Consider the following 24,811-nt stretch of genomic DNA (forward strand, 5'->3'; position numbering starts at 1 on the left):
CGCCGATAAGGACAGAGAGTGAATGCCTGTCGCAGGGACTGGCAAAGAGTAGGCACTCAATAGGTTTTTATGGAACGGATGAACGGGTGGATATATAGAGGGGGTTATGTAAGTGCACGGGTGGGTGGGGGTGTGGGTGTGTGGATAGAGGAGAGGATGGATGAGTGCACAGGTGGGTAGATAGGCAGGTAAGGGATGGCTGATGAAAGTGCAGATATTCATCTGTCCCTGGGTGGCCTGAGGTGGTGCCAAAGAGCACACAGGAGGGAGTGCTCCATCCCGGGTTCCAGTCTCGAATCTGCCGTGGCTCGCTGTGTTATCCTGGGTAAGTCGCTACCTGTCTCATATCCTTGGTTGCCAGGAAAATTAAGCGAGTGAGGGAAATCTTTCCAAGATGCCTACATTTTGAAATCCAAAATTTGGGGGATGGTAAGCTGGGAATTTCAGGGTTTCACCTGCTGTCTTATAACACAACTGTGTGACTTTGGGTAGGTCGCTTGGCCTCTCTGAGCCTCCGCTGCTATTCAGCGAGGTGGCTGGGGAAGGCGGCGGGGAGTTCGCGGCAGGAACCTCTGGCACTAGCTCCACTCGAGCCTCGGTCTCTTTCTTCAAGAGAAACTTTGTCCCCAAAGGGAGGAAGCAAGCAGGACACAGTGGCTCCCTGGTTCTTCCTGGTCCTGTGTACCAGTCCCAGCCACAAATTTCCAAATCCGGGGTTTGGCAACCACAGGCCCAGGGCACCCCTGCTCCGACCAGAGCATCGCACGTTAGGGAGGTGCAGGAGAGAGGGGAGGCAGTGGAGGGGGCTGGGGAATCGCCGACCACCTCCATTCAAGCCAAGTACCATGTCCTGAGGCAGATTTCTCAGAGGGAGGCTCTCAAAACCTCAGCTCCCTGGTCAGTAACATGGGAAAGCCTGAGCGACAGGAGTCGGAGGGGCCCTCATGGCTCTCACTGTTGGATTCTATCCTCTCCCACCCATCTAGGCCCCTGAGCCCTACCACCCCGCCCCAGAGCTGACTCTGGGCTCAGGCTTAAGCCAAACTTCTCCCTTGGCCAGCGCCCAGTCCATGCCCCCTCCCAGCCCCCCACCCTCCAGCTCCTCCCTCTAAAGGGCTGAAGAAGCAGGGAGCTCAGGCAGCAGACCAGGTTCAAAGCCCGGCTCTATCATTAATTAGCCGCGTGCCCCTAAACACTCTGAACCTTGCTCCCTGCGTCCCCCACGTGAGTCTGATGGTCCTCCTCTCATGGGACATTTTGGGGGACGTGACAAGATGTGACCCCTGCATGTGACGGATGTTCCGTGATGCTGGTTCCTTTTCTTCATCGTTACTCTCCATTTCCATTGAGCTGCCCTCCCCCTCCCTGTCCCCACTCCCCTCCCTGTCCCTCTGCCCGCTTCTCAGCACCCCCTGGCCCACCCACCCCACCCAGGAGGCAGCACTGAGACCTCATGGGCCGGGTCCTGCCCCCGAGCCCGGGCTCAGGGGCACAAGGCAAGCCTGCCGCCTGTGGGGTAACGCAGGCAAACACACTCTGTGATCCACAGGGACTTTGTATGTGTGGCCGGTGGCGATCCTCAGGAGAAGGTGCAGGGACAAGATTGAAGAAGCTGTCACGGTAACATCTAAGCCTTTGCGGGGATGCTACAGGCAGAACAGGAAGGCCGGCAGGGCGGCCAGAGAAAGGAGGCCTGACCCCAAGGAGGAAAACAGCTGGTTTGGATTTCACTCCTGTTCATCAACTTTTCCAAAGACCCAATGATTTCCTGGCTCCCCGGGCCCGGCCTGGCGGGGAGCCACGCCGAGGAAGCAGCCCCGTCCTGGGGGTCAGAGGCCCACCTGGCTGCTGACCGACTCTGGGACCTGGAATGCATCCCACACCATCTTGAGCCTTGGTCGCGGCACCCCCGTGAAGGTGGAGGTGGGGGCGGACGGGGGCGCTGGGCGGTACCGAAGCCCCTGTCGGCTCCCCGACTGCCCAAGTGCACACTGCTGGGAGCAACCGGAGGCTGCAGCTTGGGGTCGGTCCCGAGCTGGCTCTTCACAGGCACAACGACTCAAGAAGTGAAGGAACAGTCTGTCTCTTAATGAGGTGTGAGTCCAAACAGCCCGTGGCCTTGGAGCCGGCCCGCGCTCTGCAGACGCTACATCTGTTCCGCTGTACCTTGGTGGAGGCCGGCTTCGCGGTGCAGGGACTTGGGAGAGAACAGAATGCAGACCCGGGGGCTGCCCCCAGCCAGGCCTCCGTCCCCACTGCCCTCCCTGAGGCCTCAGGGGTGCCGGAGGGGGAGCCGCGTGGGCACGTGCGGGTGGGTGTCCGGGAAGCAGCATTTTCTCTGCCCTGCTGGGTCATTTTCAAAAGCGAATCGCCAAGCCGACTTAAAGGCCATTAAGACGTTTAATTAATCTGCTGAGGAATAGATATTGATGGTCAAACCCCCCCACCCAGCCCCTCTCAAAACCTTAAGACTCTGCAGCCTTATTTGAGCTGACAGGGATCTAGGTTCAAATCCAGGCTCTGGCACAGACCAGGTGGGCCCTCCGTCAACTGGCTGAACCTCCTGCAGGGCCTCAGACACTCACACGGAAAAGGGAAGTTACACATATTGCACCTAACTCGGGGCAGCTGTGAGGGACGGACGAGCAGACAGACGTAAAGTGCTTATCATGGGAAGTTCTGGATACACATCGGCTATGGTTACAGTCTAGAATGTTCTCGGCAGGCACATCCTCTACGGGGCCGCACAGAGCCCCTGGCTGGCTGCGTACTGCTGGGCGAGTCGCCTGCCTCCTGGGAGCCTCGGCTTCGTCGTCTATAAGGGGGAGACGGACTCTGTGGCCCAGGAGGGTGCTGTGCTGGGCGAGGAAAGGCCCCGGGGCTGCCCACAGGAGCTCGGTGCCCCTGACACCCCAGGACCCGCACCCCAGAAGCACAGCTCAAGAAATCAGGCTCCGGACTCCACTCCGTGACCTTGACCCGAGCCCTTGGGTGCACTCGGCAGCCCATGAGGTGCTCCCAGGTTGCTTCCTGATGTTGATTTCAGACTAGTCTCTGGCAAGGCTGTGAGGAAGTGGAGGACGAGGAGGAGAAGCCCTCCTTACTCACCTCTCGCCCCGGAGTGTTTCATTCTGAGCGGCTCCAGCCAGAGCCAATGGGTTAGGGAAGGAGAGAGGGGTCCCTGGCATGGGGTGGAGGCTGCTGCTGAAGCTGCACCCTCAACCCAGCCCCCGCAACAGGAGCAAATGCAAAGTGGGAACAGGGGTTGGGGAAAGGGCTAGCACCACCCCCACCCCTGGAATAACTGCAGCAGAAAGCATCTTCTCCCAGGGAGGGTCTAGGTGAGCTGCTCATGCCACACCCATTGAAAGTCCTTTCCTCTTCTCTCTCCATTGCTCCCCAGACCCCTCAGGGCCACCTGCGTGTGTCGCCCTGACAAAGAGCCCACGTGCCCCCTCTGGACCTGTTCTTTGTCTTCCCAGGGGATCTGAAAGCCCAGTGCGTGGTCCTGGGAGGTCATGGGCTCCTGCTCCCTTCCTCTCCCAGGTAACCTGTGCGTTTCCACATGCCGGACCCAGAGGAATGGTGTGAGTGGTGGGTTCTGGCTGGCTACGGCAAAGGCATGCAGGGAGAGGCGTGATCTGTGCCACAATGGCTTGCTCTGGCCTCCTGTCTCCCACCAGGAATGATCCCCATAGCCCACAGGTGGCAAACACAAAGCCCACGGGCCAAATCCGGCCCTCCACCTTGTTTTATCCAGCCGGGCACCTTGTTTCTACCCAGCTGCAATGCCGAGCTCTCACTTAACTGTTAAGGAGTTCCATGTACACAGTCCTAAAATGACATTCGGCCCTTTGAAGGCAACCTCGAGGCGGATGTGGCCCCCGGTGAAAATGAGTTTGACACCCCTGCGGCATAGCGTATGCATGTCATTACTGGAGAGCTCACAGTGGGTAACACAATCTCCCTGCCTCAGTTCAGGGTGGTGCTTGTGAGAATTCTCCCTTTTTTGCTTTGTGTCAGTCAAGGCTGGCGTCCCAAGAAGCACGGGATGCCGGTTCAAGGCTGGGAGCCACATGTCATGCCAGGTCCCCCAGGCCACTGGAAGGAAAGGGTTCCAAGCCCCGGACACCCCACTCAAAACACTGTTCAGCCCAGTGCAAAACACAGCGGGCGTTGGTGGGTGCTGAAGAGGTTCCCACCGAGGTGTTGAGAAGCCTTAGACTTGGGCACCGAGGTTGGGAGCATCTGCAGGCCTCCCCGGGCCAGGCTAGATCATGTTGGTCTCCTTCTCGTTCATCGAGGACCTGTCGTTTAGCGAGGACATCCTGGTAAAGCTCCTGTGGCTGGGGAAGGAAGAGTGGCCCGTGTCTTCACTCAGGGCATTGACCAGGCGGGAGAAGAGGGCCACCTTGAACTTCTTGAAGTCCTGACCCATGAAGACATAGAGAATGGGGTTCATGCAGCTGTTGGCGATGGCGACGGCAGTGGCCAGGGGCACGCCCAGGCTGAAGACGGCGCCGGGCACGGCGGTGTGGTAAAGCTCCAGGAGGTAGAGGGTGTGGTAGGGGCACCAGCAGAGGAAGAAGGTGATGATGATGGTCACGATGATTTTGAAGGGCTTCTTGGTCCTGGCCAGGCGGTTGCGCCGCAGCTTGCAGACGATGGTGAAGTAGCAGGCCGTGATGACGAGGACCGGGATCAGAAAGCCACAGAGGAAACGCGTGATGGTCACCACCATGTACCGGCTGGACCCCACAGCGTCCAGGCGCAGATGAGCGGACCACAGGGAAGAGCTGGCCGCGGACAGGCTGAAGTTGTTGAAGCAGGATATCTTCCCATGCACACTGGCCGTGTCCCGGAACACGAGGGAGGGGGAACTCAAGAAGAAAGCCAGGACCCAGATGACCACGCAGGCCACGTAGGCCAGCCGGAGGCTGCGGTGGTTCTGGGACCAGACCGGGAGGAGCACAGAGATGCAGCGGTCGAAGCTGATGACCGTCAACAGGAAGACGCTAGCATACATGTTGTGGATGAGCAGGAAGTTGCTGATCTTGCACATGGCCGTCCCGAAAACCCAGTGGTAGTCCATGGCGGCGTAGGCAATGTGGATCGGGAGGAAGACATTGAACAGGAAGTCTGCGATAGCCAGGTTGAGGAACCAGACGGTGTTCACCGTCTTCTTCATCTTGAAGGTGGCGATGAAGATCACCAAGCCATTGCCCAGGATCCCGAGGAAACAGACAACGCTGTAGATCACCACCAGGAAGACTGTGATCGCCCTGCTCCCTGGGGGGCGAAAGTCCTCCACAACCATGACGTCAGGATAATCTGAGTAGTCTTCATCGGAGGGGAGGGATCTGTTATAATCCATGTCCCCCATTCTCTGCAAGGGGAAACGGGGGTGTTAGAGGAATCTTGACTGGAACTGGCTTTGACAGGTTAACTGATACCCGCAAGGCCGACGTGATCCTCCCTGGCAATGAGCAAGGCCGGTTCTGTGGTTTAACTACTTCCTGCTTTGCCATTTTATTTGTTTAACGAAAGCTGCCCAGCACCTCTTCCGTACAGGGTACTACTCTGAAACCTTGACATGTATAAACTCTCTTCATCCTTGCAAAAGCTCCATGAGGTAGGTAGGTAAAGAACCCCATTTTACAGATGAGGAAACCGAGGCACAGAGTGTTTAAGCCACTCGTCCAAGGTCACAGAGCTGAACGTCAGCTCAACTTCAGCACCTGTCCTCCGGACAACCATGTTTGGCTGCCTGTCTGGGACCCTCCCTTTCCCCTTACAGTCTAGTGGGGGAGATGAATATTTGTCAAAAAGTTCCTTTATCATGGGGAAATCTCAACGATGCTAAGGGCAATGAAGGAGAGGTACATAGTGCCATGAACTTGGTCCCAATCATGTTCCCAAGACCCAGGGGACAGCTATGCAGGGCTCCCACACATTGTCAGCGGACCCCACGGGTGCCCTTGGGAGGCAGGAGTTCAGACCACAGGAGCCCCTCACCAATCACTGTGCCGGTGTCCAAAGCTCCGCTGGGCGGGCCCTCGGCCAGTCAGTCTCCGTGCGCTGCTGGAAACACCTGCGGGGAAGAGCAAGGAGGCAGCGGTTGGCTCCGGGTCTGAGAGCCACAGCACTGGGTGGGCCCACAGGAGAGGATGCAGAGGCGAAGCAATGGGCCTGAGGTTCCGCAGCTGAGCTGGAGTTTGAGCCCAGGGTGCTGACACCCGGGAACCCAGGCACGTTCCACCACCAAAGCTCTCCCCACCTCGACACGGGCTCGGAGCAGACGTCTCAGCCAGGCGACACCGCTGAGCGATGCTTCAGTACCAGTAACTCCAGCACTCCTCTATCTAAATTCACTGCTGGTCCTTAATGCATGGGAGGTTATATATTGTTATGGCATAAAAGTCATCTTTTGCTTTTATTAAATAAGATCTACTTATAAAATTCCACTGAGGACTCTGGGCTCCGGGGACTCAGAATGGAGGCTTGGGCGTCATCCCGCTCTGCAGGCTGGGAGCAAATTCCAGAGGTGCCCAATAAGGGGTCCCCAGCACTTCCTGGGGCCCTGGAGAGAGGAGAGAAGATGGGGACATCTCAGCTGCCCTCCCTTACCTGGGGGAATGTGACTAGTGTTCACAATTCTACTACATGCCAGGGGCTGTGCTGAGCACGTGGACAAGCAGTCTCACTTGAGCACATGAGGAGCACTGAGGAGGCTGATGGCAACCAAGGCATCCAGGCAGGAGGTGGCAGAGCCGGGGTTTGAACCAGGTCTGCAGAACCTGGGCTCTTCCCATCACTCCATTCTGCCCCTAAGTCATGATCTGATGACCACCACCGAGTGTATTCTTGAGGAAGAACTGACCATGTCCACATTCCCTGCACCGGGCTGTAGAGACCCCAGGGACCAGAAAAGCTGCCTAAGCTCCGGTCATCACACCTATGTTCCAGGCCGGAAGAAGGGAAAAGATGCAGGAACGGTGCTCCATGGGAGCTGCCCGTCAGTTGTACGGCATGAGTCAGAGGAAGTGCTCTGAGAAGCCCCGAGGAGAGGTATTCAACAGCCTGAGAGTTGGAGGCCTCCTGGGGCAAGCTTCCCTAGAACCCCACGGGGCTGAAGTTTTAACCCAATGGCTGAGTTTTAAAGGACAACTTTAAGCTGAGATGGTGGAAGGAGGGAGGTGGGAGGGCCCCACCCTCCAGCATGGCCCCCTTTCGGCAGTGGTGGCGGGGAGTGTCCGAGGCCCCGGAGGAGGGCGAAGAGGAAGGGACTTGGGACCAAGCACTTGGCGCTGCGGCGTCTGTCTGCAGAGATGCTCTGGGGACACAGATCACGTCATGTCTGGCTCTCCAGCCGGGCTGGGAGCCACTTGGGGTCAGAGGCCACTTCTTTGCGTCCTTGACTGGGAGCCAGGCTGGGCCCACACAGGGTGGCGCTGACATCCTCCGGGCACGGCTGCCCGTCCCCCGCCCCCCCCTTCACCCCGAGAACCGAGTGAGTCAGCGCCCCCAGTTGGCACGTGTCCTCCCCCCACCCCATTCCTCGGTTCTTCCTGGAGGGGGCCCCTGTCCCAGGCTTGCTTTTGGCCTCCGTCCTGTCCCCACATACAACCCTCCTGTCCTTAGCTTGTTTCTGCCCCCAGGCCAGGTCGTAAGTCGAGGACACAGGTTCTGCGTCCCAGCCAGGTGGCCGGCATTCAAATTCTCAGTCTGTGCGAACTTCCTACGACCTTGAGCAAGTCAGTTACCTTCTGTGCACCTCCGTGGTCTTAGCTATAAAATGGGCACGATCATAACAGTTTGGACCGGTTGAGAGGATTGAACGTCACAGGCAAAGTGCTGAGAACGGTACTGCTCCTGGGTGAGCACTAGGTTGTTATTGTTATTACCACTATTCTCATTCTTATCATCATCGTCATCATCATCATTATTTCCCAGGCTTCCACTCTAAATTCCCTCCTAAAATGGCCTTTGCCTGGGAAGGTGGGCGGGGCCAAGAGGGCCAGAGGACCAGTGCATTCTGCCCACTGGTCTCCCAGCTCTGGGTTCAAGGGCAGGTCAAAGGCAACACAGGCGAGGATTTTGCTTCTCTAAGCTCCGGTCTCCTCATCAGTCCGATGGGGGTAAGAACACCGCCCTCACGTTGTCAGGAGGGTCATGGGAAATGAGAATGAATCCTTTGCCAATCTTACATGGTCAAGAACTATAAAATTCTCGTTATTTGTATTGCTTGTAATTGTATTTCTTCCTCCACAACCAGGAAGCTTATGAAAAAAAGTATCTGTAATTATATATACATGGTATGTGTATGCACACAGGCAACCTTTATGGGAGAACTTATCCCATACCAAACCCTGCTATGCAAGACTCCATGCAACGCTCCCAACGGCCCCGCTGGGTTTTGGTCTGCAGGTGAGAAAACTGAGGTCCAGAGAGGTAAAGCAACTTGCCTGAGGCCACACAGCTGGGAAGTCCGACTCCAGAGTCTGACTCCCAAGGATCCCAAGTGAAGAGTCTCGTGCCCCCTCTGCTTCCCTGTGGGATCAACAGTCCCCAGTCCCACCGCTCTGAGTCCCCTAAGCCTCCGCCTTGAACCCCAAGAGCCCAGACCTTCATCACATTCCTGCCCCTCCACAGAGCTGCCTTCCCTGAGCCACCTCCCCGGTTCCTCCCCACCTTTCCTTAAAGGCTACATGCGAGTCACACCCGCAGTGCTGTGTGAGCCCTGGTCTGTGACGCTGCACCCTGTCTCTGCCGGGGCACCCTGACGAAGTCCCCCAACCAGGGAGAAGCACCGCGGCTCCCCCCCACCCCGAGGAACTGGGCTGCTTCCTCATTCCTGATGATTCACGTTCTGCAACCGATCACATTTTCCTTTTTGATATGGCCACAAAGAAGCTCTGAATCACATCCGCAGGTCACAAGCAGGAACTCCATTAACCCTGCTGGTCTGCAGGTTTCAGAATTGGTTTGGGTTAGTCCTTAGGTCGCCATGTAATTACACTGGCTATTGGTTTTAGTTCCTCACGATAAACAATAATTGATCGGGGCCCTCAGTGGCCCAAACCCTACACCAAACGCTTGAACTGCGTTCGCTCACACACCACCGCCGCCGCCCCGCGCCGGCACTGTTACTACCCGCCACGTACAGGTGAGGCGGCGAGGCGGACGTCACGCAGTCCGTTGGTCACCAGCACGCGCCCCGGTCACTCTGACCCTGAGCCCTGCTCGTAACTGTCCTGCTTTCACGTCTGTCCACACCATTTCTCATGCCCCAGAGTCCCCAGCTACCCCCTCCAGGGACACCTCCTCGTTCAAATCTTTTTTCCAGCCCCTTAAGGAACCCGCTGTCTCCGGTTTTCGGGACGATTTGGCGGAGGTTTGGTGGAGGTCCCAGCACAACGGGCAGGCGGGGCTGTGGCCAGCCTGCCACCCTCTCTGCCCTCAGCTCTCCAGACAGCCCGGGGGGCAGGGGGGCTGTCCTGGCCCGGCTCCCAGCTCCTCCTGCGACCCTGAACTCACACCGTTTGGAACCAGGGCCTGTAGCTGGCCTTCCCCGAGGCTCCTGGGCTAGACTCCCCGGGCCAGCCGTGGCCCTCCTTTCCTTGGGACAGTCCCCATAGGTCTCCAGGGGGAGATGCCGGCGAGGAGATGGTCCCGAAGGCAGGAGACCTACTGTGGCACCTAAGCAAGTTGCCTCCCCTCCCTGGGCCTCAGTTGTGCAATCTGCAAAATGGGAATAATAGCATTTGAGGCCTGCCTACTTCTCAGGGCTGCTGGGAGGGAGACAGTCTCTAGGTGCCTCTCGTTTTAGAACTTTTTTCTACTAGCACCTGCTGCTGCCCCCTGCTGCCCCCTTCATCGCCACACCATCCAGCTCCCCAGGCTTCTCCCTCTCTCTGAAGCTGACCGTGACCTACCTACCCACCCAGGTCACCTTCCCCTTCAAACTTTCCCCCCTCCCCCCAACCCTTGCTAGATAACAGCTTCCTTCTTCAGCAGCCCTGGCTCAGGGCCTGGCACAACACAGCAAGCCCTGAATAAACATGTGTGTTACTATACTGGCACCATAATTTAGTGGGCACTTACTATGTGGCGGGTGCCAAGTGCATTAGAAATGTTGTCACAGGCTGTCCCCAAACAGCCCTGCAAGGGGGTGGCCTCCTTCTCTCTGAGGTTTCAGAAACCTAGAGCTTGACTGATGGCTGCTGTATCTGTGAGCTCCGGCTGCTGCGTAATGAAGTCTGCAGACTGGGAGACTTAGAGAGCAGACTTTTCCCCTCGGTTGACATCAAGCTATGGTCTCGCTTCTGTCAGCCCCGGGCTTTGAAGCTTAACAAAGAGACAGCCTCTCTGGGACACAGAGATGGCCTGCCACACGGTGACGACGAAGGAAAGTGACTGATGCGACGCACCCAGCAAAGCAGCCTGGCCCCTTGCAGGATCTCAGATGCTGCTGCTTCCCTCTTCTTCCCATTTCCCAGATGAGCAAACTGACTCGAACAAGTTTGGTGATCTCTCCCAAAGTTCCCCAGCAAGGGAGCCGTGAGTAGAGTCCAGAGCTCCCGGATGGGCTGCTGGCTCCTCCCCCCTGCCCTGCCCCCCTGCTTCTCCCGCTTCTGCAGACTGAGAGATGAAGATCGAGGGGTTGGAAGGATGGGTTTCCCCTGAGGCCTCTCTCCTGGGCTTGCAGATGGCGGTCTTCTCCCTCTGAGGGACCTTTGTCCCTCTGTGCGTCTGTGACCTAATCTCCTCTTCCTACGAGGACACCGGTCAGATTAGGGTGAGGTCACCCACCCTCGTGACCTCATTTTACCCTAATCACCTCTTTAAAGGCTCTGCCTCCACATACAGCCACCTTCCGAAATGCCGGAGGTCAGGGTGCCAACATATACATTTGGGGGGAGACACGGCTTCACCCGTAACGGCCACGTCACTGTCGTTACTGCTCTAACTTCGCATGCCCTCTGTGGTTCCCCCAGATCACTCGCTCGGTGCTGCGGCGTCTCAGCCCAGCTCTGCCCAAGGCCTGGCCATGCCGGGGCCACCCCCAATCCTGATAATGGGGGACACACACACACACACACACACACGAGGCAAACCATCTCTAAAACCAACAAGGACTTGCCACCTAGAAAGTATAAGGAGCTCTTTCCCACCCACCCCAACAGAAAACCCCCACAGAGAAAAATGGGCAAATGGTAGACACAGTTAATTTATAGAAGGGAAACCCCCGAACCCAGGCACATGACAAGGGATACTCAGAGACAGGCAAATGGGCAATCACAGCCAGTGGCACCTTTGTCCCCACCAGACTGTGGCAAGGACCAGAACGCTGGCAAGGACGCCCCTCGGCTCAGCGGGCTGAGGTGCAGGCTCTCATGCCGCACCGTGGGGACCCGAGAACCCCGGCGCACCCCACAGCACCCACCCCCCAAGGAACACACGCTAGGGTGCTCCAGGGCAGCGTCTATGGGGCATCCCTTGGCTGTGGCCCTCTAAGAAGCAAACCTTACCTGTGGATTCCTGCAGCAAAAGCAACCTAAAAGGAGGGAAGGGAAGGAGAAAAGCAGGGCTGGAAAGGGGACAAGGCTGCGCAAGGGCTTGGAATGTGGCCTTGGCCCAGGCTGAGGGCTCAGGAGCCAGGAGGCGGAGCATTTATATCGCTCCCCCCTGTGCAGGGGGTGTGAGCTCCTCCCACAGAGAGTCGCAGGTTCAGGCTATCAGGGAGACTGGGCACAGAATGGCCACGGGGCCAGGACACGCGGGCAGCAGCTGCCCATGGCTGGATGGAAGGGGACAGCTGGGGAGAGGGGACGGCTGGGTGGATGCTGCGCAGATGTTGGGAGCAGCAGATTATCCGGCGCACACGCAGCAAAGGGACACGAAGCATCTTGAAGCCACCGACCCTAACAGCCCCTGAGTACATTGGAAACACGCACGCCAGGGCAGCGGCACGCACAGCGCAGCAATGCACATTTTGCGAGAACACGGCCAAATCGCTGGACGAGACCCACACTGAGCACATTAGAACGGCTCCGGGGGAGCGGAAACGGGAGGGGAAGGAGGAGAAAACGGGGCCACCAGGAAACGAATGCAGCGAGAAGGGAGATAAGACAAGTGCGGGGGCTTCCCGAGGCCGGCGGCGATGCACACGGACCCAGACGCAGGGGTGTCATTGTGTCAGCCCTCTGTCCTCGCCTGGGGTCCAGAAAAACCCAAGCAAACAAACATAAACCCCCGCCTGGGTCACTGAATCCCCGATGAAGCCACACTGGGCAGGCCAAGGGCCAAACAAGCAGCTTTGACCTTGCCCCAGGGGCCTCCGGAGTCCCACCCCCACGGCCTCCCTTTTCAGGCAGGGAGTGACCTCGGAGGAGCCGAGGAAGTCACGGCGTCAGCCCAGTGTGCAGTGGCTACGCAGCGGCCAGGGCCCTGGCACCTCTTTGGCCAGCCCTCCTCTGCCAGGGACCAGATGGCCACCAGGCAGAGGGTCCCTCAGGCCCTGCCCCGCCCACACAACCACAGGCCCTTGCTGGGGAGGGGGTGGGCTGGGACTCAAGGTCACATCTGGTTCCTCCCACCACAGAACGCCAAAACCTCAGGCGGATGTTCTTTGCTTAGTTTTTCAAAAAAAGATTTTATGCAGTTTTAGAGAGAGGGGAAGAGATGAAGGAAGAGAGAAACATCGATCGCTGCCTCTTACATACACCCCACCTGGGGACCGAACCTGCGTCCCAGGCATGTGCCCTGACAGGGGATCAAATCAGTGACATTTTGCCTTGCCGGATGATGCCCACCAATGAGCCATGCTGGCCAGAGCTTTGCTCAATGTTTGTTAAACAACCATGTCTATAGCCCCGGCCCAGTCCTGGGCACTGTCGCAGATGAGGAAACTGAGGCCAGAGAGACTCAACAAGGGCCCAAGGTCACAGGTTAGCAAAGGAGATCAAATTACTCATGAAGAGGAGGAAGCTCAGAACCTGCTGAACCGCCAGACCCACTCTCTTTCCTTGTCCACTGCCTTGCCTCCTCGGAACATTCTAGAATCCTCCGGTCTTTGCCCCGGGGAACCTCCCAGGAGGCCCCTCGTTGTCCTCCTGGCAGGGTTCTGGGTGTGCCTGTTACAGATGCAACAAGACTCCGAGTTCCCCGGGCTTCCTGCCCGCCCCCCCCAACCCCTCTGCCTCTAGTTAGTGGCCCGGACGGAACGTGCCGTGACCCCAGAAGCTCTGGGAAAAGTCCTTTGGAAGCAGGGCTCCGTCATTCATCCATCCTTTGAGAGTGTGTGCAGCCCGCGGCTCCTGGGCCTGGGCCTCCCCTCGCCCTGCAGGCCCGGAGGTCAGTGCTGACTTGGGGTGGGGGGAGGAGGCTCCCTGGCCTGAGGCCACTCGCCCAGTTAGTGGCAGTGCAGGGTCCTGACGAATCCAGGGCCCCACCTCCTCGGGCCGCGGATGGCCTACCTGCCTGTGTCCCCGTGTCCCCACAGGCCCTGGGGGCAGCAGGGCTGAGGGGCATCTGGGCGGCACTCGTGTGCCTTCTGCTTCCTCTCCGGGCCACTGCCCAGGCCCCTCGGCCAAACGGGCGCCCCGGGTCTGCAAAGGACGTGTTCCCTCTCCGATCACGTCTGTCCGCCCGTGTCCATCTGTCTGTCCACGCCTCTCTCTCCCTCTCCCTGTCTCTGTGCACGCCTCTCTGCGTGTCCCACTCTCTGCCTCTCTCTTCCCCACCAAGTCTCCCGTTTCCTCTCCCTGTCACTCTGTCCCTCCTCCTCACCCCGCCCTCCCCTCTGAGTGGCCCCGCAGCCCCTCAACCGCCCGCGTCGCTCACCTGCGTGCCCAGCCGGCCCAAGCTGCTGTCCGCCACTCACCGGACTTCCCACTGCGGCCACAGATGGCTGCTATCTCTTCCCTGGTTGCGGCCTCAGGCCCAGCACAGGCGCCTTATCGGGCCAGCTGTGGGCGTGGGAGCCCATCAGGGAGACCGGAGGCTGGTCCCTAGTGTCCGGCCAGGCTCCTGCCCCCACCTCCCACCTCCCCCACAGCCCACCCCGACAGGCAGCTCCGGATGCCTCTCCTCCATCCCTCTTGGCCTCCAAAAGGCTTCCAGGGGCTGGGAGGCCTCTCCGAGGGCATCCTATTTTGTAGCTGGGGAAACGGAGGTCCAGAGAACAAGCGAACCTCCAGAAGCCGCACAGAAGAGGACCCTGGGCTGTTTGGGGTGTGGTGGGCACCTCCCTGGACCCCAGAACTCAGCCTGGCACCGCCCCCACCTAGGCCTCGCCACTCCGGGTCCTGCCTGCACGGGTTTGCACGTGGGAGCTCCGAGAGGTGCGGTGGCAGCCTCGGCTCCCACGGCCCGAGCATCAGCTCAGGATGTGAACCAGACTCTCTGCCCCCAAAACCTTTGCTATTTCCACTCGTCCAAAATCACAGCGTCAGCCAGCACAATGGGGCCTTCCAGACACCACTGTCCCAGTCACAACTGTCCCTCCCTCCTCAGCAATGTTGTCCCCCCTCCACTCCCCCCCCGCAAGCCTGGCCGCTGACTGTGGTCCTGATGTCTTTGCCTGATGCCAGATTCTCGGACCGGCCCCACCTGCCACCCTCTCACCCCTCAGGACAGAGGAAAGGGGCCTCCCAGCCCCCACAGCTGGCTCCAGGAGACACCGCAGGGGGCCGTCCTTGGATCCCCCGCTCCGAGAGACTCAGAGACCTCGAAACCGCACAGCGCCTGCTGATGTTCCAGCGGCGGGCCTGGCGGCCAGCCCCGGGACAGAATTAGCTGTGTTGGGAGAGAATTTCCTCCCTGGTCTCACGCCCACGCTCCACAGCTCACACTGAGTCACGGCGGTGGGGCGAGAAGGCGCTGGCTGCCTCACGGGCTGTCCCACTTTCTTTGGGATGAGATGCGGCTGCGTGGGAGCGGAGGGCTCTGCAGGGCTGGGTGAAGCCGGGAGCTAATACCCCTGGACCCAGACAGCCCCCCCTGCGCAGGGACAGAGGCCCCGAAAACCTCCAGCAGCTAGTGGGAACGCAGAAGCACGAGACCCCGATACCTGCACCGATGCCTGGCATCCCCCTGGGAGAAGGCCACCCCTTCCTCCCCTGGGTGCTGTCTGCAAACCCACTCCCTGCCGCTCTGTGCCCTACAGGCTGACCAATAGGAGGGACAGCAACAGGGCCCTTGCCCTCTGACCTCTAGCAGGGAGGGTTGCAGGGCAGCAGGAAAGCGAGGTCTGGTGCTGACTTCCCCAGGCTGCCTCCTTGCAGTGCTCCCTGGGTGGCAGTGCCCACTCGGTCCTCCAGCCCCCAGCCAGGGGCAGGAAGCTCTCCTTGCGTCTTAGACCTTGAATCACAGCACCATCCCTCACACCTCTGAGCCCTTTCTAAGTCCTCCCTTGCCTAAGCTCTCATCAACCCCCCCCCCCGCCCCGCTGTGACCCTGAGGGAGAGCCTAGACTGTCCCTGCCACCCCTGTCCTTCACATCCCACGCACTGTGCCGCACTGTGCCCTAGACAACTCGCAAGCCTTGTCCCTCACGTCTGCCCCCCTGGGTGACTGGGACAGGGACCTCACCCCGTCTCTCGCGTCAACTAGGATTTCATTTCCCACCTAGTAGCTGGAGACATCTTCTGAAAATGCAAATCACATCACATTACTTCCTGCTTAAGAGTTCTCAGCTGCTCCTCTTCCCCTTAGAATAACACCAACTCCCTTTCCAAAGTCCTTACGGCCCAAGCCACTGGGCCCCTGCCCACCTGGACACCGAGCGGAGGCCGGCCCCGGCCCCACCCAGACCCCAGGGGGGCTGTGCGAACACCTCTCTGCAAACCCGACGCCCTGTGGCATTTCAGACGCTGCCCCCATTCCCAGCCACCAAAGGCCCCTGCAGGAATGTCTGCAGAGACGTCTCTCCCTCCAGGCCAGAAAGGCGCCGGGGCCCCCAACGATGGGTCCCATGGACACACACTGGGTGTCCTCTCGGCCCTCCAGTCTGTGTCCCAAGCCGCCAGACAGATGAGCCTGTGCCTCCCCCTGTAAACACGGCCTCGGCCCCTGGAGGTGGCCTGTAAACAAATGTGCTCCCCTCCTTGTTTCCCATGGGCCTGGGAGACCCGGGCCCCCGCTTGTTAATCCCCTGAAGTCGGCTCTGAGGCCGCTCACCCAAACAATCCCACGCTGTGTGCACAGCGCGCGTCTAGAAGGAGGCGGGCTCCGGGCGTTCGCGTGAGCCGCTCAGGATGTGGTCGGAGTCGACTGCGGGAGGTGGCTGTAGCTGCGTCCCCCGAGTCAGGAGCCAGCCCATGACACGCGCTGGGTGCCCTGCTCCCAGTGTGGCCTTGGATGGAGCCGGATTCCGAAGGACTCCTGGGTGGCCCCTGAGAAGCTGTCGTCTCAGATCCTGCCCCCGAATCCAGGCCAGCACGGCCCAGCGTCAGCCCCGAGGGCCAGGCTGCATTGGGTACTGCCCCAAAATGTGACTTCTCCCGCTGACACCTGGAGATGCCTGGGAGGTGGCAGCCGGAGTAGCTACCCCATCAACAGGGCCCCCACTTGCCGTGGGAGAGAAGAGCAAGGAAGCTGAGGACCAGGCTCATCTGCGGGCTCGTCTGCTTCAGAAGCCCTTGCTGTCCACCCCTGGGCTTTGCTCCCTCCCCCCTTCCCTCTCTCCTGCTCACCAAGCCCCGAAACTCACACCAGAGCCCCAGGTCAGTACGTGAGACCCAGCCGGGCGTCCTGTAAGGAGCTTGGAGTTCCAGAATGCCGGGGTTAACTAATATTAATAGTAGCCAGCAAAATAACATTTTATTGAGCACCTACTGTGTGTGCCAGGATGCTCAGAAGCACTTTCTGCACATCACCTCACACAAGCCCCGTGGGATGGTGGGATTATTATGCCCATTTTAGAGTTGAGGTAGCCGAGGCCCAGCGAGGTTAAGAGTCTTCCCCAAGGTCACGTGGCTACTGAGAGGCAAAGGTGAGGTTTGAATCCAGATTGAGAATGGAGTGCTTTTTCTTTTATACTTTACAGGCTGTACTTGGCAAATGTTCTTAGATCAATTCCTGATCCTTTGCGGCCTCAGTTTCCCCATCTGTAAAACAAAGAGGTTGGAGTTGATGGTCTCAAAGGCCCCCTTCCAGCCTTAAAAAAATGGCATGGTTGAATGGGCCAAGGGTCTGCCTATTCCCTGCCTTGAGCCAAGAAAAACAGAGCCTGGCTCAGTGCCACACTGTGTGACCCTGGGCAGATTGCTTGACCTCTCTGAGCCGTCGTTAAGTCCCCTATAAAATGGCAATAATAAAACCTTCCTTTCAGCACGTCAGGGGGTCTGGATGAAAAGATCTCTTGGAACCACTTGCAAGTCTGAGATCTCTGGGCTAAAGGTTCAAGGTTAACTTACAAGTCTCCCTACCACCATGCCATGAGCAGGTCTGGGGTCCTTGCTGTGACGAGGTTGTTTCAGACTTGTCCCCTCTCCAAGCTCCCTGGTGGCCACAGGAGCCCACACGTGGGAGTCCAGTGAACGTGGACAAATGACCTCTGTTTTTCAAGCCTCCGTGTGCCCATCTGTAAAACTGGGCCGATGTTCCTTCTCGCTTCTTGTGTCATCATGAACGTGTCAGGCGACAGAGAGATGGACACGGTGCCCGGCACACAGTCGGTTCCCAGCAAATGTTTGCGTGGAACCATCAGAGACGCATCTGTAAGAACCAGCAGCTTTTCTGCCCCACAGTGGGAAGAAAGCCAGGTTGCAAGCAGTTTGCAGATTCTGAACCAAACCAAAGGGCTGTGCTTCCGGAAACCAGCGGAGCTCAAAGACCAGCCTGGAGGGCGTCTGGAAGCCGAGCGAGCGGGCTCGGGAACCGGGCCACAGCTGGCCGCCCCTCCCGGCCTCCCCCTCCCAGACCACACGCTGCCCTTGTGGAGGAGGAAGCAGTGGCCACTGCCGCAGCCCAGCACAGCCCCCTCCCCCTCCCTGGCATCCCCACATCCTCTGCCAGAGCCTGTGCGAGGCAGTTTCACTCAATTACAGCCCCTGAGTTGACATCAAGCTATTCTGTCAGCCCCGGGCTTTGAAGCGTAATAAGGAGACAGCCTCTCTGGGACACAGAGATGGCCTGCCACACTGAGACAATGAAGGAAAGTGACTGATGCAACGCACCCAGCAAAGCAGCCTGCCCCTTGTAGGGTCTCAGATGCTGCTGCTTCCCCCTTCTTCCCATTTCCCAGATGAGCAAACTGACTCAAACAAGTTCTGTGATCTCTCCCAAAGTTCCCCAGCAAGTGAGCCGTGAGTAGAACCCTGAGCTCCTGGGGCTTCTGGCTCCTCCCTCCCACCCCATTTTTCCTAGAATCATGTCACTGTCACCGAGGGCTAGGTGGTAATACCAGCTGCAGCGCTTGCAGGCTGTGTGACCTCACACAGGTTGCTTCACCTCTCTGAGCCTCAGATGCCTCCTCAGTAGTATCAGTCCCCGAGAGGTGTGAGGATGTAAGAAAACAAGCTGGCAAAGAGCTTGACATCGTGCCTGTCACACTCACGACCACTTATTCATAACATTAGGAAAGGAGAAATCGGGAAATGTGTTCCCGCCGCGCCCTCTGGGAGGCCCACTTTGGAGGGTCCAAGGGGGACTCCGCAGGGCACCGGCTTCTCCGGGACTGCTCAGAACCGAGTCTGACGTCAGGGAACGTTGGCCAGACCAGAGACGCCGGGAGGCCACAGCATCGGTCCCCTTCCCAGCCCTCTGCTGTCCTCCCTGCTCTCGTCTGGAGCAGGGCTGAGGCCCTGAGCACATCTGGCCCAGGGCAGCCCTGCCCAGCTCCCCCCCGCCCCACCCCTCGCACCAGCTGCCCTGCAGCCCCCTTGCTCCGGGCCATCTTGCTCTGCAGACTTCCTGCCTCCAGCCTGGAACATTCTCCCCCTCGGCCCTGTCATGGGAGGAAGTGTGCTCAGCGTGGGCCCGGGGCTCCAGGAGTGTGGTTTGGCACCTTCGCCTGGGAGAGGTCAGAAAACAGAGGCCCCATTGGAGGGGGAGGGAGGGGGAGGGGGAGGGGGCCTCTCTCAGACAGGCTGACTCAAACCCTTGGGGAAGCTGACAAAATTCAAGGCGGCCTTGATGCTGCCCGGCTAGGGGGAAGCTCGAAAGCCAAGGATTCTGCCCTCCAGTGCTCTGAGCCTCCTGTCTTCCTTCCTCCATCCTCCCACGAAATGTTTAGGAAACACCTATTAGGCACCAGGCCAGGGGCCAGGCCCTGGGGATGGAGCAGGGAACAAAGGGACATGTCCCTTCCCTGGAGGGGCTGGAATTCCCATGGGGAAGAACGGGTAACAAACCCTAATAGAAGGCACATCTCTCCGGAGCCAGCCCATCTGGGCTGAACCCCCGCTCTGGCCCTCACCGGCTGTGTGACTTTAGGCCAGCCGCTGTGCCGCTCTGTGCCTCAGCATCCCTGCCTGAAACGCAGGGGGGACAGCAGCGCTCCCCTCGCAGGGCTATTTCGAGGGTCAAAGGAGGTTACGCTGGTAAAGTGTTGAGGCGTAGCAGGTGGATTAAAGAACTCTGAAATGAGCCCTGGCTGGCGTAGCTCCATGGATTGAGCACGGGCTGCAAACCAAAGTGTCGCAGGTTCGATTCCCAGTCAGGGTACATGCTTGGGTTGCAGGCCATGACCCCCAGCAACCACACATTGATGTTTCTCTCTCTCTATCTCCCTCCCTTCCCTCTCTAAAAATAAATAAATAAAATCTTTAAAAAAAAAAAGAACTCTGAAATGCTGAAAAATGAAGTGAACATGACAATAGGTGGTGACATGGGCTACCAGTAAAATATCGAGTGAAATGGGGCGTAGCGATGCGAGAGGGGATGCTGTTTTCAGCAGAGCGCTCAGAAAAGGCCTCTCTGAGCTGGTGACCGAGCTCAGGTGGAGACCTGAGTGCTCCAGGTGGGGGGGGGGGGGGGGCTGCCAGTGCTAAGGCCCTGAGGCAGGGGCAGGTGTGACAGGTTCCAGAAGCCGCATGGGTCCGTGCATTCAAACACCTATTTAAAAAGCAGCTAGGGGGTACCTTCTGGGTGCCACACCCTTCTTTGCTAGATGCTGTTGGGGGGAGGTGGCCCCATCCCCACTGGCACGCAGGTGCAAAGCGCCGGCTGCCAGCCGCTGTGGAGCTTGCCCTGGGCCTCGCTGCTATAGAAGCAGGAGCATACCGGCGACAGAAAGATGAATCCGGCTAGCATGTCCACTTTCACGGGAGGGCATGTAGTTCTTTGTGCAAGTGAGTAATGCCTCTGTTAGTCACTGGTGTCTCCTGCCGGCCCTGTGAGTTGCTGGGTCTGTGGCCCTGGCTCTGCACAAAGCAAAGAGACGGTGGCTGGGGAAATCAGGGAAGCTTCTTGGGGAAATTTGAGCCTTGGTGGATGTGAAGCCTTTGCTTAAATGGAACTAAGCATCCAGCTTGGGAGCCGGGCTGCCTGGGCTTAATCCCAGCTAGCTGTGGGAGCTGGGTAGAATTCTTTAGCCACCCTGTGCCTCAGTTTCCCCATCTGAAATGTGGGGGATACAAGGGTACCTCTTACACAGAACTGTGCTGGGGTTAAGTAATGGCATACAGACTGTGTTTAGACTAGATCCCGGTTCTTGCTATCTCACTGTTGGTGAAAACAAAAAAGTCTGCAAGCATGTCTGTGGGCTGTGGGTGTGACCCCGCCTACAGAGCTCCAGGGCGCGGGTGTTGGAGTGGGGTGGGGGGGGCAGCACAGGGTGGGGACCGGGTGGAGATAAGCTGCGGAGAGGAAGGGAGGTCCCCTGGGTGTGAACACTGGTCTCCTTTCCCTTTGGCCAGCTCGAGTGAGGTCAGCAACCTGGGGTCACTGACCCAGGACAGGGCTGCAGGGCTCACAGGAAGCTCCCCCCTGGGGTCAGGGAGGGGTCACCGAGGGGGAACCTCGGAGCTCCAGTGCTTCCACACCAACCCACTGCCTTGTGCTCCTGTATCCCAGTGGCTCGAGGGCCCTGAGCCTTGGTTCCTACAGGTCCCTCTGCCAGGGGGTCCCATCTGGTCCCCTCCGCTCCCCCCAGCCTCACTGTGCACGCCACACCAATCCAGGCAGAGCTGGCAGCCCAGCCATACCTGCCAAGAGAAAGGAGATGATCCCGCTGCCACGTGCCGGGCGTCTGGCGGGGCGCTTGGCCTCCCTCGCGTCCCCGTGTCCTGACGAGCCCCCACTCCAGGAGGACACAGTGAGTGTCCCCACTTAACGGGTGGGAGCAGGACTCAGATCTGTGGCGGTCCAGGGCCCACATCCTCCTGGACCCAGCTGCCTAAATGGGCTGATGGCCCCTCTCACGACAGGCGGCATTCCCTCCTCTCCCCAAGGTGGCCCTACGTCTCACCAGCAAGTCTCCTCCGTGGGGACCCAGAAGCCCTCAGCCACCCCAGGGTCCTGGGTGCAGCCACGGGTGAGAGGCACAGAACCCAAGAGGCGGGGGGCGATGGCACGGACCCCCACTCCTCAGGGGTCCACAGGGCACCCAGGGCCTCCACTCAGAACAACCTTCAAGATGGGTCTTTTCATCCCCATTTTGCAGATGTGGAATCTGAGGCACAAAGAAGCAAAGCCACCGGCCCCACATCCCACAGCTAGGAAGGGGCAGAGGGGACAGTGAACCTGGGCTGTTTTGACACCAGGGCCCACATCTTCCATCACCATGACTGCCCTTGACATTCTGGGGCTTGCCCACGAGGGACCCCACCAGAGGCAGAGCCCTGCATTCTTGTGCCCATGGCCCCCACCCACGCACGGGGCTGGGCAGGGTGGCAGGGCTGCCCACATCCACGGTCCCGCCTCAGAGAGCCCTCAGCGACCCGACACACCCGCCCCGGACAGGGCGGCCGCCACTCGCTGGGCTCTGGGACAAGCAGGGGGTCTCAGGGGCCCGTCCATCCAGGTGGAGCCCTGAGAGACCGAGGAGCCCTGAGCCGTCCCGGCTGCACCGTGCCCAGGAGGCAGCCCCGGGCACGCAGGCAGGTTCTGGCCCCTTGGAATTCCCTGGCTCCAGCCCAGGCAGTTGACGAAAAGGCTGGCTCGGCTGCCAGCAACCAGGTCGGTGGGAATGTGAGATCCCGCCCTGTTCCCAGGCGCCGGGCAGCAGGGACCGGCCACCCTCCCCCTCCTCCCCCCAACCCTGGGCCGTCACCTTTCCCAGGGCACAGCTCAGGCCTCGCCCCAGGAAGGGTCTGCTGAGAAAATTGTCCCCTGGCTCTCAAGAGAAAACACAGCCAGCAAAGGCCCAGAGGGAAGTCCGGAATGCTGAAAGCTGTTGCGGGAGAGGCCATGGGATGGAAGGTTCTGGCACCCTTGTGGCACAGAAGAAGGAAGGCAGCTGAGTGCAGCCGAAAGCAAAGCCGGGCACCAGCTCCAGCCCGGCCCGGCCCTGGGCTCGCCACGCAACCCTGGGCCACGGAATCCGTCTCCCCACCGGAAAAGTGGGTCGATGAAAAGATTACGAGAGCCCGCATCTGCAGGCCGTAGGGGGCAACTGGGTCTGGGGTGTCCTGAAGGGCGGGATCTTCAATGGGCAAACCAGAACGTTCTAGGCAAATCAGGGCAGGTGGGTGCTCTGGCCCCAGCAAAAGCACCCCTTGATCGTTGTGTTTAAAGAGAGCTGCATCTTGGCCTGGCCGGTGTGGCTCTGCTGGTCGGGCAGCATCTCAGCAAAAGGTCACTGGTTCGATTCCGAGCCAGGGCCCACGCCTGGATAGTGGGTCCCCAGTCGGGGCACATGCAAGGGGCAGAGGCAGCCGATTGATCTTTCTCTCCCTTTCCTTCTCCCTCCCTTCGCCTCTCTCTAAGAATAAATAAATGAAACTGTTTTAAAGCAAAGAGAGCTACTTCTTGAGTCAGAGGACATCGAGTCTGAATCCTAGCTCTTCCATCACAAACTTTGTTTTTGTTTTTGTTTTTTCATTTAATTAATTTGACAAATGTCTGCAGCGTGCCCAGGTGCTGTGGGCAAAGCGCCATGGCTGGTGGGGCTCACTTCCTCGGCGGGCAGAGACAAGCACGAGACAGCACCGCTCAGGCACCGTGAAGGCTGCCCTTTGGCGAACCAGCCACTTTGCCTTTCTGAGTCCAGTGTCGCCTCGAAATGGGGGGTAGGGGGCCCCTCTGTCTGGGACCTCCTCTCAGGTGTCCCCTGAGCCGAGTCATCGCTCAGAAACACAGTCATCATAAATAAACTCCCTCTAGTTTTGGCCAATTTCCCAGAGCAGGTCACCCTCTTTCTCCTCCCCCACCCCCACCAGCAGAACTCGTAGAAAAACCCATCAAGTCATTAGAAAGTTCTTCTTCTTCTTTTTGTCGAGCAAACCTCCTGCGTTCACCTCAAGCCTGGCCCAGCTGCCTGGAGTCACACAGGATAAGCCGGCCGTCACCTCCTTCCCCAGGCAGCTGGGGTTACTTCCTCACTGTAACCTCGGCCAGCACTTCCTCTGCGCCAGCCTTAACCCCTTGCCTTCTGGCCGCTGCCCAGGTGGGGCCGCCCTCCCTGGGCAGGGGGAGGGGTGCTACACAATGTTTTTGCTCGCAGCTGTGTCTATATTGGCTTGGGCCCGAAGGGAGGAAAAGCGAATCTCAAAAGAGGTTCATGAATCCGGGGGAACGTAGATTAAGAGAGAGAAAGGAGGAGGGGAAATGCGGGCGGGGACAGAACGCAGAGCCAAGGCAGAGGGAAGAAACGCAGACAATAAGTAATGTCCTAAATATTTCACATGGGTGGGCCACACCATAAACCTCCAGACTCCTAGGCTGGGAAAGAGAAGCCGTTCACCCACTAGAAACAAGCCCACTCCGGAGAATGGCGAGCCTGCCCGGACCCCGGAGCAGAGCTTTCTGCGGAGCTTTGTGGAGGGGGAGCGGCGTGACGCGGGGACCGGCACCCCCAGTGACATCCTGACAGTGGACGCAGCCTCGAGGGTCTGGATCTTTGAAGAGGCGGCCCAAACACAACAGCCGTCCCCACAAGCCGGTGGCACTGCCCCCACTGCTCCGAGACGTGCCAGGGAAGGAGTGACTATGTGTTTCAGTCTAGACATCCAGGTGGATGCATTGCTGGCTTAATCTGAAGACATTTCCAGAACATCTGGCGGAGGGCCCGGGCCAGGTGGCTGCCGTGACGCGCTCCCTGGCGTGGCGTCTCCGTGCTGTTAGCAGCGGGACACGACTCCCCGTGGCGAATGCTAGAACGCAGCCGCGCTCTCCGCCAGCTGGGGGCGGGCCTGGGGTGTCCCGGTGCTCACTCCCTGACACCCGCTTGTCCGTTTCCATGTTCTGATGCCAACACGGACACGCGTGACCCACACGTAGAGCAAGCCTATGTGCGGTCTACCCCTCCCGTCCTGGCATATGTAGTAAGAGTGCCCCTTTTCCTCTGAAAGGGCCCCGTTGGGACAATAAACCACATGGCTTTGCTACTCACAGGTCACTCCTCCTTCCTCCGCCTCAGAGGGTGGGTGGCCAGCGGGATAGAAGCTCCTGATATTGACCTTGCCCGCCCACCTACATTGGGCCTTGTGCCGAGCACTCATCCGTGCCATTAAATATCCATGAGGCAGCGACCACCACGGTCCCCATTTGGCAGATGCAGAAACTGAGGCTTACAGAGGCCGGGCTACTGGTTACAAAGGCAGCCGAGTGCCAGGCACTGGTGTTAGGAACTTGCCGGGACTGGGGCGTCCTTGGCTCTGCACGGGGACAGCTTCTCTCATCGCCTCTCTTTCACAGATGTAAA

At 59.0% G+C, this 24,811-nt stretch overlaps 1 protein-coding gene across 2 annotated transcripts in view; it reads right to left on the reverse strand.

Annotated features, from left to right (window-relative positions):
- Positions 1-1,443: 1,443 nt before the first annotated feature.
- Positions 1,444-24,811, reverse strand: part of CMKLR1 (chemerin chemokine-like receptor 1) — a 41,535-nt gene continuing 18,167 nt past the window's right edge. For both annotated transcript variants that reach the window (XM_045845467.1, XM_045845477.1), the window contains exons 2-3: positions 6,016-6,091; positions 1,444-5,386 (exon numbers count right to left, since the gene is read on the reverse strand). In XM_045845467.1, the coding sequence (XP_045701423.1) occupies positions 4,271-5,383 (1,113 nt within the window). In that variant the 5' untranslated portion in view covers positions 5,384-5,386; positions 6,016-6,091 and the 3' untranslated portion in view covers positions 1,444-4,270. The remainder of the gene's footprint in view (positions 5,387-6,015; positions 6,092-24,811) is intronic.

This window comes from Phyllostomus hastatus, unplaced genomic scaffold, assembly GCF_019186645.2.
Source record: "Phyllostomus hastatus isolate PE091 unplaced genomic scaffold, TTU_PhHast_1.1 phas_contig_1162, whole genome shotgun sequence".
NCBI classification, from domain to species: Eukaryota; Metazoa; Chordata; class Mammalia; order Chiroptera; family Phyllostomidae; genus Phyllostomus; species Phyllostomus hastatus.